General features: G+C 43.8%; 1 protein-coding gene across 6 annotated transcripts in view; it reads left to right on the forward strand.

Moving 5' to 3' along the window:
• The window catches only part of LOC144482138 (NACHT, LRR and PYD domains-containing protein 3-like), a 106,361-nt gene that overhangs the window by 71,904 nt on the left and 18,149 nt on the right, over positions 1-16,308 (forward strand). For all 6 annotated transcript variants that reach the window (XR_013495871.1, XM_078201360.1, XM_078201361.1 and 3 more), the window contains 2 exons: positions 6,952-7,038; positions 15,871-16,041. Coding sequence is in view for 5 of the 6 variants with exons in the window: in XM_078201360.1 (XP_078057486.1) it covers positions 6,952-7,038; positions 15,871-16,041 (258 nt within the window). In the remaining variant the exon portion in view is untranslated. The remainder of the gene's footprint in view (positions 1-6,951; positions 7,039-15,870; positions 16,042-16,308) is intronic.

Below are 16,308 nucleotides of genomic sequence, written 5' to 3' on the forward strand. Positions count from 1 at the left end.
GGAATTGTTCAGATCGGAAAACGTTTTGTTGTGATGCTCCCCAGTGTTTGGTAATGGACTCCTTTTGCTGATATATACTAATCTATGGAGTGTCGAGGGCAATTTAAAAAATTTATGGATTGCCAGAAAATTGAAAGCATTGTTAACTGTAAGGATGAAAGTGTTGACCTTCAAAACGGACATAGGCTATCTTGTGGAGTGGGCAGATAGCAGCCTTGCTTAACAAAATGCTGAACTAAAGTTGGAATCCTTTATTAGTGCACACATACAGAAACACGAAGTGAGCTTAAAAAATTAAACTTATGCTATATTTCTAATGTCCACAGAGATATAGCACTTAAACAGGGGTTATAACATAACAGTAAAGCCCAGGATACGGCATGCTTCATTAACTTTTGCTTACACCTTCCCTACTAACTCCAATGATCTATGCCTGTAGACTTACAGGTCCCCCTGCTTCTGCACTCCTTTTCAGAATTCTTCCTCTTACGCTGTATTGTTTGTTCATGTGCATCCTAAAACAATGCATCACCTCAATCCTCTCTGCTTTAAAATTCATCTGCCAAATATCTGCCCATTTCACCAGCTTGTCTAAGCCCGTTTTGAAGGTCTACACTTTCACCCTTACAGTTAACAATGCTTTCAACTTTCTGGCAATCCATAAACTTTGAAATTGCTCTCTGCACTCCATAGATTTATATCATTACTACATAGCAGCAAAATGGGTCGATTAGCAAACCCTGGGGAGCTTCACAACAAAACCTTTTCCGACCTGAAAAATTCCATTGATCATTACTCATTGCTTATTCAACTGTTTTTATTCTGCACCTTGCTATTTTATTCCAAGAACTTTCCTCACAATTCTGTTGTGTGGAATTGTATGGAATGACTTTTGAAAGCCTATGCAATCCACGTCAGCAGCATTACCCTCATCAACTCTGCTGTTACTTCTTCAAAAAGGTCCAGTATATCAGTTAAACATGATTTCCTCTTTAGAAATACATGTTGGTTCTTCAGAATTAGCCCATATTTGTCCATGTTACTAATTCTATCCTGAATAGTTGTTTCTCGAAAGTTCTCTGCTCCTGATTTTAATCTGCCTGGTCTCTCGATGTTGGAATTATCCTGTTTGCAATTCGACAGTCCTCTGAACCCTCTCCTTACTTTCAGTAGGGCTGGAACATTTTCTTCAGTGTCCCAGCTTTGGCCACTCTAGTATCCTTCAATATGCTTGGATGCATCTTATCTGGCCCTGGTACCTTCTCAACTATAATTACAGACAGTATGTCAAACAATTTCTCCTCATCAATTTTGAGCTATCCTAGTGACGACATTTCCTTCTCTGTCACCATGCCCTGGGCAACATGTAGATCATTGTTAAAGGGTGATTTTATGTATTAATTTAAAACCTCACCCCGCCTCCATTTGTACCTTCCCTCTTAGCTCCCTAAAAAGTATTTCCTGTCTGTTTACCAGCCTCTCCTATTTATATGCTTACAGAATACATTCGCTGCTAAGAGCATAGCTAATATTAATTTCTTCGGCTTTGCAAAACCCAGAAGGTTTCAATTCTTACTCTTAAGTGCATTTTTACAATTTGTTTAATGTGAGGAAAGATGTGAAGACCAGTGAAGAATGTCTCAGACTCTTTTGTGATTATTTTAAACAAAGCAAATATTTATTACACAGTAAAATGCACAACAAGAAAGTCAGTTAAATAACAGAAATGAATGGTTATCCAAAATATATTTACATTTACATGGTTCCAATTCTTATATATTACTGAATTCCTAGTTAAATTTTAACTTTTAAAACTACATACAAAATCCAGCAATGGGTGGTTTTTGATGCAAGGAGTCTGGATTTGTTTGCCCGACCTTTCCCTTTAAAGGGAAGATACTTCGACGATACCTGAACTATTTTTTAAAGATTGCCCAATGTTCAGCTAAGTTCTTCCCATAAGTTGTTGCCAATAGTTACCAGTAATCTGCAATACCCTCTGAATTGGAGTAGGGACAACTACTTTCTCAAAATTGACTTTCTCCAGACAGAAGTTTTGTGAGAGTGGATACAGCTTCCTGATGTGTGGGCTGCGATCTGAAAATGATTCCCTGCATAGTGCGAATTTGGCTCTGATATGCTGTCTTCATTTTTGATCTTCCCTTATCTGAAATTACCTGTTTAGAATTTACATGTAATTACCTTTATTGCAGGAGCTCAACTTTTAAAATTTCAATGTGAAATCCGCCCCACCTTCCATTGTTACCAAACATGGCTGAGTAAACACTTGTTCTGTGTCGCTATGCTGATCAGCAGATCTAAGCTGTAGTTCTATCAACTCAAAATCTAATTTTGCCATCTTAATTAATAGCTTGTGTTACCTTGAACCATAGACCCCACAGAACACATTCCCAATCATACAACTTCTTATTTGTAACAGGGAAATCTCCTTTATCTTGGCTGTCAGTCTTTTCTCAAAATCCTTCTTCATTTCTTCAATATAATTTTTCACTTCCGCTCTGAACACTCTGAATTCAACCTCAATTGTATGTTTGCACCTGACACCTGTCAAAAATAAACCCTTTCTTTGTTTTCTTAATTTCTATCTTCATTTTCATCCAATGAACTCTGGATTTCTTTGTCCCACCTTTCCCCTGTGAAATAATATATTTTGACTATGCCCAACTCATTTCTTTTTAAAGTAGCCCATTGTTTATCTACGGATTTCCCTTCTAAGTATTCGTTCCAGTCGCTCCAGTCCAGCTCAGTTCTTGTCCCAATGAAGTCAGCTCCCCCCTGGTGAATTATTCTAGCTCTAGATTTCCCATTGCCCTTTGCAATCAGGGCATTCCTTCTTGGGATAATGAAAACAAGAACAAAGAACAGAACAAAGAACAATACAGCACAGGAACAGGCCCTTCGGCCCTCCAAGCCCGTGCCGCTCCCTGGTCCAAACTAGACCATTATTTTGTATCCCTCCATTCCCACTCCGTTCATATGGCTGTCTAGATAAGTCTTAAACGTTCCCAGTGTCCCCGCCTCCACCACCTTGCCTGGCAGCGCATTCCAGGCCCCACCACCCTCTGTGTAAAATACGTCCTTCTGATATCTGCTGCTGTGCAAAACTCTCCAGCAAACATTAGGAATGTTGTTTCCCTCTGTATAACATTTGGTTAATTGAAATCCCCTATTGCACTTATGAAATTTGTTTGCATCTCTCTGTAACTTTCCTGTAGCTTTGTTCCACAACATTATTTCCACTCGTTGGCGGTTTATAGATCTCATCAAGCACAGCAACTGCACTTTGTTCCCCTTATATCTAGACAAGTTGATTCTGTCCTTGAACACTCTGGGACATGGCTCTCTCTCCAGCAATGCAATGCTTTCATGGTTTTAGATGGTGTTGTCGAACGGTCCGTGGTGAGTTTCTGTTTGGCACCTTGTAGATGGTACACACTGCTTGCATTATACATCTGTGCCAGGAGGAGTAAATGTTGAAGGTTTTGTGTAAAGTAACAGTCAAGGGAGATGCATTGTGCTAGATGTTGGCAAGCATCTTTATTGGTCCTTTGGAAATCGGGAGGAAAATTAACCCCTACTGGATTCCTGGCATCTAACCTGCTCCTGAAGCCACAGTATAGAAATGGCTGGTCAGTTTCTGGTCATGATAACACCGATAATGATGGTGGGGCATTCAGGACAATGAAAATGTCAATGTCAAATGAGATCGTTGGATTCTCTCTTCGTGTGACAACACTATGACATCGAGAAATGTATTTGTGTCACTTTTATAGTGCAGGAGTTTTTTTTAGCACTTGGTTCCATTATTGATGCCGCTTTCTTTGTAACCGGCAGCCCATGTTGAACCTGCAGAAGCATAATTGTTCCTATTTGCTGGGCTAATGCAGTTTTGTTTTGTAGTTTAGTCTTTTCCTCTGGCGTTTGCAGATTAGGGCTTGATTAGATTGATCGACCCGAAAATTCGCGTGACTGGGAGGGTCTAACCTCACAGAGGGCAAACAAGCTCAGTTGTTTCCTAGAAGCGGTGGCAAGAAGTAGCTCTTTCTCCCTCTGAAGATTAGAGACTGGGACCTGCTCGAAAATAGATCTCATTCTCTGAATTTCTGCTGTTTGTATTTATTCCTTTCTCTCGAGATTGCTGTATGTGTGTCAGAAAACAAGTGTCTATCGGGATCTTTATCCACATGAGCTATATGTTCTTGCTCCAATTGATTCTGAAGAAGGAGATATGTCTGTGGGGAAATTGCTTAAATTGAAACGATAGAGATAGTTAGCTGCTAAGAATTATAAGGCGTCGTGTTTAAGTATGTCAATTCATAAATGTTAAGCTAATTCTAAATTTTAACTGTTGTTAAATAAAGTTTTTTTTTAAAGAAACTACCTCATGCTCGCACTAATGCCCAAAACAAATAACGTTTGGGTTTATGCTAACTTAATAATATACCTTCCAGTTTCTGACCCGGTTCCGAACCCTCAGTCCATTCTGAGAGATTGCCTCTCAATTGTTAGTCCGAGTGACTGAGTGATTGCCTCTCATTTGTCAGCCCGTCCCTGAGTATTGTCCAATGCTTGTTCCATATCCTGATGAGTTGGGAATGGTGCTGATTGTCGAAAATTTTTATTATTTTTTGCAGGATATGGGCATCGCTGGCAGGGCCAGCACTTATTGCCCATCCCTACATGTCCTACATTTCAGACGGCATATAAGAATCAACCACATTGCCGTGGGTCTGGCATCATATGTAGCCCAGACCAGGTAAGGACGGCAGATTTCCTTCCCTGAAGGACACTAGTAAGCCAGAGAGGTTTTTACGACAATTGACAAATGTTTCATGGTCATCACTGGACTTTTAATTCGAGATATTTTAATTGAATTCAAATTTCACCATCTGCCACGGTGGTATTCGAATATAGGTCTTCACCCTGCGTCTCCGGATTGCCAGTCCCGTGATAATACCACTACACCATTGCCTCACCTGAAAACCTCTCACTTCATGATAGAGGGAATGTTATTGATGAAGCAGTTGGAGATGGTTGTGCCAAGGGTACTCCTCTGAGGAACTCCAACAGCGAGGTCCTAAAGATGAGATGACTGTCCTCCAACAAATACAACTATCTTCCTTTGTTCTGGTATTAGACTAAGTGGCAGATAGTTTCCCCCCTCATTACCACTGACTCATTTTTTCACGGGCTCATTGATGCCGCACTGGGATAAAATGCTGCCTTGATGTCAATGACAGTCACTCTTGCTTCACCTCCTGAGTTCAGCACTACTCTCCTTAGTTGCATCAAAGCTGAAATGAGGTAGGGGGCTGACTGGCCCTGACGGAACACAAGCTCAGAGTCAGCGAGCAGATTGTTGCCAATTACCTACCACTTAGTAGTTGTCTCGATGACGCCTTCCATTACTTTGCTGATGATCGAGAATAGACAGAGTGGTGATTATTTTTCTGTAGAGGACATAGCTGGACAATTTTCCACATGATCGGATAATTGCCAATGCTGTACCTGCACTCGTACAGGGATATGGCAACTTCTGGAGCAGAAATCCTCAATACAATTACGGAACGTTGTCAATACCCATTATCTTTGCCTTATTTAGTGCCTTCAGCTATTTATTGACATCCATTGGAGTGAACTGACTTCACTGAAGACTGGTATGTGTGATGCTGGGGACCTCTGTATGGGTCAGCCACTCGCACATCATGGCTGAAGATCGTTTGAAATGCTTTTACACTGATGTGTTTGTCTACTCCATCATGAGTATGGAGATATTTACGCAGAACTCCTCCTGCTGTTGTTTTCTCATCCACTAAAATTCACGATTGAAAATGGTAGGGGTGCAGAGCTCAGATCTGATCCGAGGAAACCTGAATTTCCTGAATTAGGAAAATAGCTGCTGTTTTAAAGACACAAACCTCTCCATTACCCAATTATACCCAGGATAAAGGCACACACTGGACAACCGGGAGGAATGACCAGGAATCTGTTCCACGGACTGATTCTCACACGCAGTGGAATGTCTCCACTAAAACTGTCAGTGAGATGTAACAAGATTTTCCAATATTCATTTCCCTATGTGTGGATCTCGCGGGAGGAGGGAAGTCCCGGCAATTTCAGAAATAAAAAGAAAGCAGCCGTACCTGCCGAAAATGCAAATCCTGTTTAATGGGGAATAAAGTGGTGAACACCCCTCCCATAGAAACTAAGAGGACAGGGATATTTCAACTTTGTTATGGGAGAATAAACATTCCTTGTCTAAAATCCAGTGGGATGAATTTTACAGCAGCAGTTCGCACACTTTCTCAACATAACTCACTCCGAGGTGTTGCACAGATTAATAGAATGTAACGAGTTACAAACTACAGGGAATCTCCACTTTATCATTTAATTCTCAGAAAATTATACTTTTGCATGAAATCCCGGATTTAAGTAAAAGCAAAAATGATTTAAATTCCTGAAAACTTGGCAGGAACAGTCATTGAGATTCAGGAGGGTTGTTCTGATAATCAGGAATTAAGACCAGAATAAAGGACATTTTTCTTTTAAATTGGTTAGTTCACGGGATGAAGGCATCGCAGATTAGGCCAGCATTTATTGACCAAAACTAAATACCCTCACCTTGTCAAGGGCAAATAGCAGTGGGCAATAAATGCTGGTCTCGCCAGTGATACCCATATCCCATCGACAATTCAACCAAAAATACATTTTGAGTGGGATGAAAGTGGTTTTCACCAGTTGTTCATCAATTTTCACTGATCACTATTTTCTTTTCCATTTAATTGAAAGGAAAATCCAGCGAGGCATAATATTGTAACTTTAATCAGTTCCCCACTGGAGCAAAGTTTCTGATTCAAATATTAATCACGCTCATTTTTTGCTGGTGAAAATTCAGCTGATTTTAATGCATTTCTCTCTCTCTCCATTTAGTCTGAGTAACAATAATTTGGAAGATTCAGGAGTGAAACGACTATCTGCCGCTCTGAGGAATCCAGACTGTAAAATACAGAAACTGCAGTAAGTACCAGACTGTGAGAGATTGTGCTTAGAATAACTGGCTGTCTGACACTCTAAATTACTTTTAGTATCAGTAATAGTGTCTTTAATAAACACGGCATATTGTCCTTACTCTCAGTCCGAGTGTTATAGGTAAAAAAAAACACGGAATTAATTTTGTTCCTGTAATTATTTTCTGTCTGATCTCCAGGCCGGAGGGAGCCTCAGATGTTCTCACCTCTTCTCTTATTACAAGCCGGTCACTGATGGGTCTGAACCTGAGTTATAATACACTGCAAGATTCAGGAGTGAATATTTGAAATATTCAATTGAAATTATGCAACAGAATAAAGAGATGTGGAGAACACTTAAATATTTATTCAATTCCAATATATACCATGTCACACGTTGAATTTAGCTGAATTAGTCATTCAGATGATAGATGGTTACGTCTGTAAGCTTTTAATTTTGCTTGAAAATCGAAAACTGCTCTACATTGGAAAAGCATTGAACAAACTACATTGAATTCTGTGAGTCACAGCACAAATTTCTGTTGGATGGAGCTTAAGGATCTTCTTAAAACAGAGGGGAGAGATCAAGGTGGAGAGGTTTCGGATGGGAATTCCAGAGCTTACAACCCAGGAGCACAAATGTTTGGCTCACCTGTCAATGACAATTTTCACAGAACAGCATAGTGTGAATTATGTTCCAATTAACAATGGACAGTGTTGTTCATGCAAATGATGATACTAAAAGAACCGTTACTCTCAGTATTTGTGTTATTTAAAACGCTATCCATTATTAATAGACGCACAGGTTTGCCAGCCAAGCTGAAATAAAAGAGGTAGCATGGATTATGAAGTAATCTAGGCTACAGGAAACAGACAGTCGTGGTGACGTCGTTCTTCAATGGGTGTAGCATGCAGTGGTGTTCCCGAACTGTAAGTGCAGTGTTGGTGCGACTATGTTTCTTTTCGTATTTGAATAACTTAGACTTGGATATATCTGAAAATGAGGTGTGAAACTGCAGACGTTTACAGCACACGGCCATTTGCATACCAAACAGCAGAAACAACATATCATAGACCGAGCTCAATCATACCAAAACCATGGCTGAGATCAAACTTCTGCAGTCCTGCCGCATCTTTTCATGAATGTTGTTCGACATGCCAGAAATGATACACGTGCCTCTAACATGTTACAAATATCAACATTGCCACTGATCAGGGAGCCCAGAACATCAGTGCAAACGACGAGACTGAACAATTAGCAGCCATCATCAGCCAGAAGTACAGAGTGGATGGTTAATCTCAGCCTCCAACTGAGACGCTGAAAATTACAGATGCCAAAATTCAGCCAATTAACTTTGCGATATGAAGAAATGATTGAAGGCACTGTACCCTGTGAGCAAGAGCTCACGACCCACGCTCCAGAACTAGGCCTTCACCTAGCCAAGATTTTCCAGTACAGCTAAAACACTGTATCTACCTCACAATGCGGAAATACGCAGGGCAAATCCAATCTCGCGAATTACTGTCACATCTGTGTACTCTTGTTCATCAGAACAGTGTCATTCTCCTTCCAATGCCTTGTGAACATCACTGCATGAGTTCCTCAGGATAATGTCCTCACCTCAACCACCTCCAGCTTTTGATCAATGACCTTCCTTCCATCATGAGGTCAGAAGTGAGGGTGTTCACTGATGAATGCACAATGCTCAGTACTATTCACAATACCTCAGAGACTGAAGTTGTCCATGTCCATATCAGCAAGGACGGAGCAAAATTCAGAACTGATTCCCTGCACAAGTATCAGCCAATTATCAGCAAGAGGGAATCTAACCACCACCCCCTCAACGTTCAATGGTGTTGCCATTTCTGAAATCCAGCCCCCTCCTCCTCCCCCCACCCCCAGCATGAACATCCTGGGTGGTAGGGATCTCACTGTAACCCTTGACCAAACACTGAAATGTAAAAACTATGGTTCCAAGAGGAGCTAAGATTCTGGAAATTCAGGAACGAATAACTTTTCTCCTGTGTTCCAAATGTGTGTCCACCGCCCAGAAGGCACACTCAGCAGTGTGACGGAAACCACTCCGCTTGCTTTCAACTCCAGTAGGACTCACCACCATTTGGGACGGCACAGTCGCACAGTGGTTAGCACTGCTGCCTCAAAACGCCAGGGACCCGGATTCAATTCCAGCATCGGATCATTGTCTCTGTGGAGTTTACACATTCTCACCATGTCTGACTGGGTTTCCTCCGGGTACTAAGGTTTACTCCTGAAGTCCAATAAAGTGTGGGTTATATTGATTGGCAATGCTAAATTGACACTAGTGACAGGTGATCAGCAGTGTAAATGTGTGGGTTTACGGGAGTAGGGCCTGGATGGGATTGTGGTCAGTGCAGATTCGGTGAGCCCAGTGGCCTCCTTCTGCACTGTAGGGAAACTATGATTCTCGAGGGTAATCATTGCCTACAAGATTTGGTTTTGCCAATGACTCCACCATCTCATGAAAGCATTAAGAAAGACAAGCGCGACCCACTGAAGAGATGGGTAATTGTGTCTGTGTGTAACCTAAACAGAGTCACAGCGGATAGGTACAGCAGCTACTACAAGGCAACTTGAGACACAATTGAACAGGCCAGAGGATTTCTGAAGTTAACGTGTTCCTGCCTGGATTAATCGAGTGGAGCCCTTCAATATACTCATCGAATGTCTTGAATGTTCTGGTACTGTGCTGTGCTCACTAGAACCTGAATGGACAAGGGGAGAAGATTTGAAAGATGGGGATGTCGTTGAGTGTAATGACTCTTCTATAATGAGGATATGGATGTTTACCAGACGCTGCAAGATAAGGAACCCCATAGAACAGAGAAGGGATCCCCCAACGACGTGGCTGTTGTCCTCCTTGTTGCCTGAGTCAGGGAAGAGTCCGGCAGACTGCGGACCTTCTGTACAGAAACTGGAGTTGTCTCTGTCATCGCAGCTTTGTGAAGTGTTGGTGTCATGGTCAGAGCGGAGCACACCAGGGGCATCCTGAAAAGTGTCCGAGATGCTGCAGGCAGCTGCTCCTCCATACATTCAGGGCAAACTGGACCCTCAATGCTCATTTGATGGGTCAGAGGACCTGACAGTAACATCAGGCACAATTTACCTCTCTCATAGAAATTCATAGAAACCCTTCAGTGCAGAAGGAGGCCATTCGGCCCATCGAGTCTGCACCGACCACAATCCCACCCAGGCCCTACCCCTACCCCCACATATTTACCCACTAATCCCTCGAACCTACGCATCTCAGGACTCTAAGGGGCAATTTTTAACCTGGCCAATCAATCTAACCCGCACATCTTTGGACTGTGGGAGGAAACCGGAGCACCCGGAGGAAACCCACGCAGACACGAGGAGAATGTGCAAACTCCACACAGACAGTGACTCTCCCAGCCATTGCTCTGCAGAGTTTATTGAGGTGGTGAGAACATGCAGGTTCATGTGTATTTCCTGTGGATGATATGCTGGATGTAACTCTCCATGAGCTCATCACTCTCTCGATGGGGAATGGCATTTGTGCTCATTCATGAAAACTGGTAACACTGCTGGCCTGGATTGACTCCATCATCCTTTGTGTATGGATACACACAGCCTTTGTAAACTCCACGGGATGTTAAAATATCTTACGCTGCAGCTCCAGTATCTGCTGCGTTGTTCAAGACTCCAGCCACATTTCATCTTCCTGAAGGTGGCAATGCCCTGTCTCCTCGAGAGTGTGAGTGAATTCAGCTATTACTGCCTCCATCAGCTCGCGTTTCTCTGTGCTGTCCTGTATTGCCAGATTGTGAACCATCTGCTAATCGTACGAGGCATGATCTGCTGCAGTAGAGGTTATGGGGGAATAATACGAGATTCCACTCTGTGCTTCCGTCCAACTCTTCCGAGGTGGACATCTGTCTCCTGTCTAGAACAGCTGTTGATTTGTGAGAGAGACGGAAGAATGTTGGAGAGGGATCAACATTCCAACATGTCCTTCAGAAAGTTGCTAACCTGAAACTCCATCTGAACAATGGTGAGCACACATTCACCAGAATTTGGATTCGTCAGTGTCTCTGCTGTGCCCATGTGTTCAGCTACTTAGTCTATCTGGGATCTACAACCCATCTCATGATCAACGATTGCCCATCCAGTTTCCACGTATCCCAGCTGCAGCACTATTAAGGAGGAGGCATTTGCAGTCTTAAAGCGCATTAAGGTGGATAAATCCCCTGAGCCTGATTAAGTGCATCCTCAGGTTTTGTGGCAGGTTAGGGAAAAAATTCAGAAGACCTTGCAGAGGTATTTGCCTCTGTTCTTTCCACTCGTGAAGTTCTGGAAGACTGCAGGATGGTTAATGTAGTTCCGTTGTTTAAGAAGGATAGCAAAGACAAGCCAGGGAATTACAGGCCGGTGAGCCTGACATCAGTGGTGGGTGAGTTACTGGAGGGAATTCTGAGACCTATCAACATTTGGATAGCCAAGGTCTGATTCCGGATAGTCAGCATGGCTTTGTGTATAGGAAGTCATTTCTGACAAATCTTGTAGACTTTTCCGAAGAGGTAACCAAGAGGATGGATGAGGGTGGGGCAGCAGATTTTGTTTATATGGACTTTAGCAAGGCCTTTCAAAAGGTCTCGCATGGCAGGCTAGTCTGTAAGGTTAGGTCCCATGGGAGTGAGGGGAAGCTAGCAAATTGGGTCCAATATTGGCACGATGGTAGGAAGCACAGGGTAATGGTCAAAAGTTGTTTGTCGGACATAAGGCTTATGACTAGTGGTGTGCCTGGGTTCGGTGTTGGGACCGTTATTATTCGTAATTTATGTAAATGATTTGGATGTGAATATACAGGGCATGGTTTGTACGTCTGCAGATGACACTCAATTAGAAAGTATTGTTAATACCGATAAGCATAATCAAAAATTACAGGGCGATGTTAATCAGCGAGGGAAGCGGGCTGAGGATTGGCAAATGGATTTCACGACAAGAAAGTGTAAGGTATTGCATTTTGGAAAGTCAATCCAGGGTAAGAGTTATACGTGAACGGGAGGAATGTTGATGGACAGAAGGACCTGGGAGTACAAGGACATAGTTCATTGAAATCGGCGTCACAGGTAAAGAATGGTGAAGAAGGAGTTTAGCATACTGGCCTTCATCAGTCAGGGCAGTGAGTAGAGGAGTTGGGACATTATGTTACAGTTCTATAAGTCGTTAGTGAGGCCGCACTGCATTGTACTGCAGTGGTCGCAATATTACAGGAAAGAAGTTGATAAAGTGGAAAGAGTGGAAAGAAAATTTACGAGGACGTTGACAAGACGAGTGGTCCTGCGTTATAGGTAGCGGTTGGCAAGGTTAGGGCTTTTTTCCTTGAAACGTAAGAGAATGAGGGGTGACCTTATTGAGTTGTGTAAAATCATGATGGGCAGAGATAGGATGAACGCATAGCCTTTTTTTCAAAGGGTAGGAGAATTGAAAACTAAAGAGCATAGGTTTAAGGTGAGAGGGGAAAGAATTAAATGGGAACTGAGGGGCAACTTCTTCACGCAGAGCGTGCTGCGTATAAGGAATGAGCTGCACGAACAAGTTGTTGAGGCAGGTTCAATAGCAACATTTAAACAGCACTTGGATAAGTACGTGCATGGGAAAGGATTAGAGGGATGTGGCCTAAATGCAGACAATTGGGACTAGCTGGGAGGGCACCTGGTCGGTATGAACTGGTCTGGCCGAAGGGCCTGTTTCCGTGCTGCATTGCTCTATGACTATGGATCTCTGACTCATCTTCCATTGTAAGAAGTTTAACAACACCAGGTTAAAGTCCAACAGGTTTATTTGGTAGCAAAAGCCACACAAGCTTTCGGAGCTCTAAGCCCCTTCTTCAGGTGAGTGGGAATTCTGTTCACAAACAGAGCATATAAAGACACAAACTCAATTTACATGAATAATGGTTGGAATGCGAATACTTACAACTAATCAAGTCTTTAAGAAAGAAAACAATGTGAGTGGAGAGAGCATCAAGACAGGCTAAAAAGATGTGTATTGTCTCCAGACAAGACAGCCAGTGAAACTCTGCAGGTCTAGGCAACTGTGGGGGTTACAAATAGTGTGACATGAACCCAATATCCCGGTTGAGGCCGTCCTCGTGTGTGCGGAACTTGGCTATCAGTTTCTGCTCAGCGACTCTGCGCTGTCGTGTGTCGCGAAGGCCGCCTTGGAGAATGCTTACCCGAATATCAGAGGCCGAATGCCCGTGACCGCTGAAGTGCTCCCCAACAGGAAGAGAACAGTCTTGCCTGGTGATTGTCGAGCGCTGTTCATTCATCCGTTGTCGCAGCGCCTGCATAGTTTCCCCAATGTACCATGCCTCGGGACATCCTTTCTTGCAGCGTACCAGGTAGACAACGTTGGCCGAATTGCAAGAGTATGTACCGTGTATCTGGTGGATGGTGTTCTCACGTGAGATGATCCGGCACATCTTGCAGTGGTTGCTGTGGCAGGGTTGTGTGGTGTCATGGTCACTGTTCTCCTGAAGGCTGGGTAGTTTGCTGCGGACAATGGTCTGTTTGAGGTTGTGCGGTTGTTTGAAGGCAAGAAGTGGGGGTGTGGGGATGGCCTTGGCGAGATGTTCGTCTTCATCAATGACATGTTGAACGGTCCGGAGGAGATGCCGTCGCTTCTCCGCTCCGGGGAAGTACTGGACAACGAAGGGTCCTCTGTCCACTGTGTCCCGTGTTTGTCTTCTGAGGAGGTCAGTGCGGTTTTTCGCTGTGGCGCGTAGGAACTGTTGATCAATGAGTCGAGCGCCATATCCTGTTCTTATGAGGGCATCTTTCAGCGTCTGGAGGTGTCTGTTGCGATCCTCCTCATCCGAGCAGATCCTGTGTATGCGGAGGGCTTGTCCGTAGGGGATGGCTTCTTTAACGTATTTAGGGTGGAAGCTGGAGAAGTGGAGCATCGTGAGGTTATCCGTGGACTTGCGGTACAGTGAGGTGCTGAGGTGACCGTCCTCAATGGAGATGCGTGTGTCCAAGAATGCAACCGATTCCGGAGAGTAGTCTATGGTGAGTCTGATGGTGGGATGGAACTTGTTGATGTCATCATAGAGTTGTTTCAGTGATTGTTCAACATGAGTCCAAAGGAAGAAAATGTCATCGATGTATCTAGTGTATAGCATCGGTTGAAGGTCCTGTGCGGTGAAGAAGTCTTGTTCGAACCTGTGCATGAAGATATTGGCACATTGAGGTGCGAATTTGGTCCCCATGGCTGTTCCGTGTGTCTGAATGAAGAACTGGTTGTTGAAGGTGAAGATATTGTGGTCCAGGATGAAGCGGATGAGATGTAAAATTGCATCTGGAAACTGGCAGTTGTTGGCGCTGAGCACTGAGGCCGTTGCAGCAATGCCATCGTCATGGGCGATGCTGGTGTAGAGTGCCGAGACATCCATTGTGGCAAGGAGCGCTCCTGGTTCAACTGCTCCATGTGTGCCGAGTTTCTGTAGGAAGTCCGTCGCCTCGCGACAAAAGCTCGGGGTTCTTTGTACAATGGGTTTCAGGATGCCCTCGACATAGCCGGAGAGGTTCTCGCACAGGGTCCCATTGCCCGATACGATGGGACGGCCGGGTGTGATTGCCTTGTGTATCTTCGGGAGGCAGTAGAGATCATCCCCACACCCCCACTTCTTGCCTTCAAACAACCCATCCCCACACCCCCACTTCTTGCCTTCAAACAACCGCACAACCTCAAACAGACCATTGTCCGCAGCAAACTATCCAGCCTTCAGGAGAACAGTGACCATGACACCGCACAACCCTGCCACAGCAACCTCTGCAAGACGTGCCGGATCATCGACACAGATGCCATCATCTCACGTGAGAACACCATCCACCAGGTACACGGCACATACTCTTGCAATTCGGCCAACGTTGTCTACCTGATACGCTGCAAGAAAGGATGTCCCGAGGCATGGTACATTGGGGAAACTATGCAGACGCTGCGACAACGGATGAATGAACACCGCTCGACAATCACCAGGCAAGACTGTTCTCTTCCTGTTGGGGAGCACTTCAGCGGTCACGGGCATTCGGCCTCTGATATTCGGGTAAGCGTTCTCCAAGGCGGCCTTCGCGACACACGACAGCGCAGAGTCGCTGAGCAGAAACTGATAGCCAAGTTCCGCACACATGAGGACGGCCTCAACCGGGATATTGGGTTCATGTCCCACTATTTGTAACCCCCACAGTTGCCTAGACCTGCAGAGTTTCACTGGCTGTCCTGTCTGGAGACAATACACATCTTTTTAGCCTGTCTTGATGCTCTCTCCACTCACATTGTTTTGTTTCTTAAAGACTTGATTAGTTGTAAGTATTCGCATTCCAACCATTATTCATGTAAATTGAGTCTGTGTCTTTATATGCTCTTTTTGTGAACAGAATTCCCACTCACCTGAAGAAGGGGCTTAGAGCTCCGAAAGCTTGTGTGGCTTTTGCTACCAAATAAACCTGTTGGACTTTAACCTGGTGTTGTTAAACTTCTTCTGTGTTTACCCCAGTCCAATGCCGGCATCTCCACATCATCTTCCATTGACATAAGGAAAACACGGCCTGGACACAGCCACTCTTGGTGTATTCCCTGATGTTGTGTGTGCTCTCTTCCATAAGCACATAAATATATATTTCAGATTTACAGCATCAATAGTATCTTGCTTGCTGTATGAACTGAACTGTTTCTTGAATGCCTCACGCTGTATTTTATTATTGTTAATAATCTTATTCTTAAGAACGCTGAGGTTCACACTAATTCCAGATTTTTTTCCTTTCTCTGATTCTGCAGGCTGGAAAAAAACGCTCTCACAGACTCTTGTGCTGCGGATCTCTCCTCCGCTCTCAGTACAAGCCACTCCCTGAGGGATCTGAACCTGGGTGAGAATGCACTGGGAGATTCAGGAGTGAAACTACTGTCTGCGGCTCTGAGGAATCCAAACTGTAAAATACAGAAACTGAGGTAAATGTCAAACTCCGTGACATTTTTTTAAAACAATAATGAGATACCTAATGGTATATTGCACACCCTATTATTAGAATAATAAATAAACACAGTCCATTATTATCTGTAAGAAGTCTTACAACACCAGGTTAAAGTCCAACAGGTTGGAATTTAACCTGGTGTTGTTTGACGTCTTACTGTGTTTACCCCAGTCCAACGCCGGCATCTCCACATCATTGTTGTCAGTGTCAGGGATAGAGCTGTGCGGAGACAATCAGTCAGATT

The sequence above is a fragment of the Mustelus asterias genome, assembly GCF_964213995.1.
Source record: "Mustelus asterias chromosome 26 unlocalized genomic scaffold, sMusAst1.hap1.1 SUPER_26_unloc_29, whole genome shotgun sequence".
Taxonomy (NCBI): domain Eukaryota; kingdom Metazoa; phylum Chordata; class Chondrichthyes; order Carcharhiniformes; family Triakidae; genus Mustelus; species Mustelus asterias.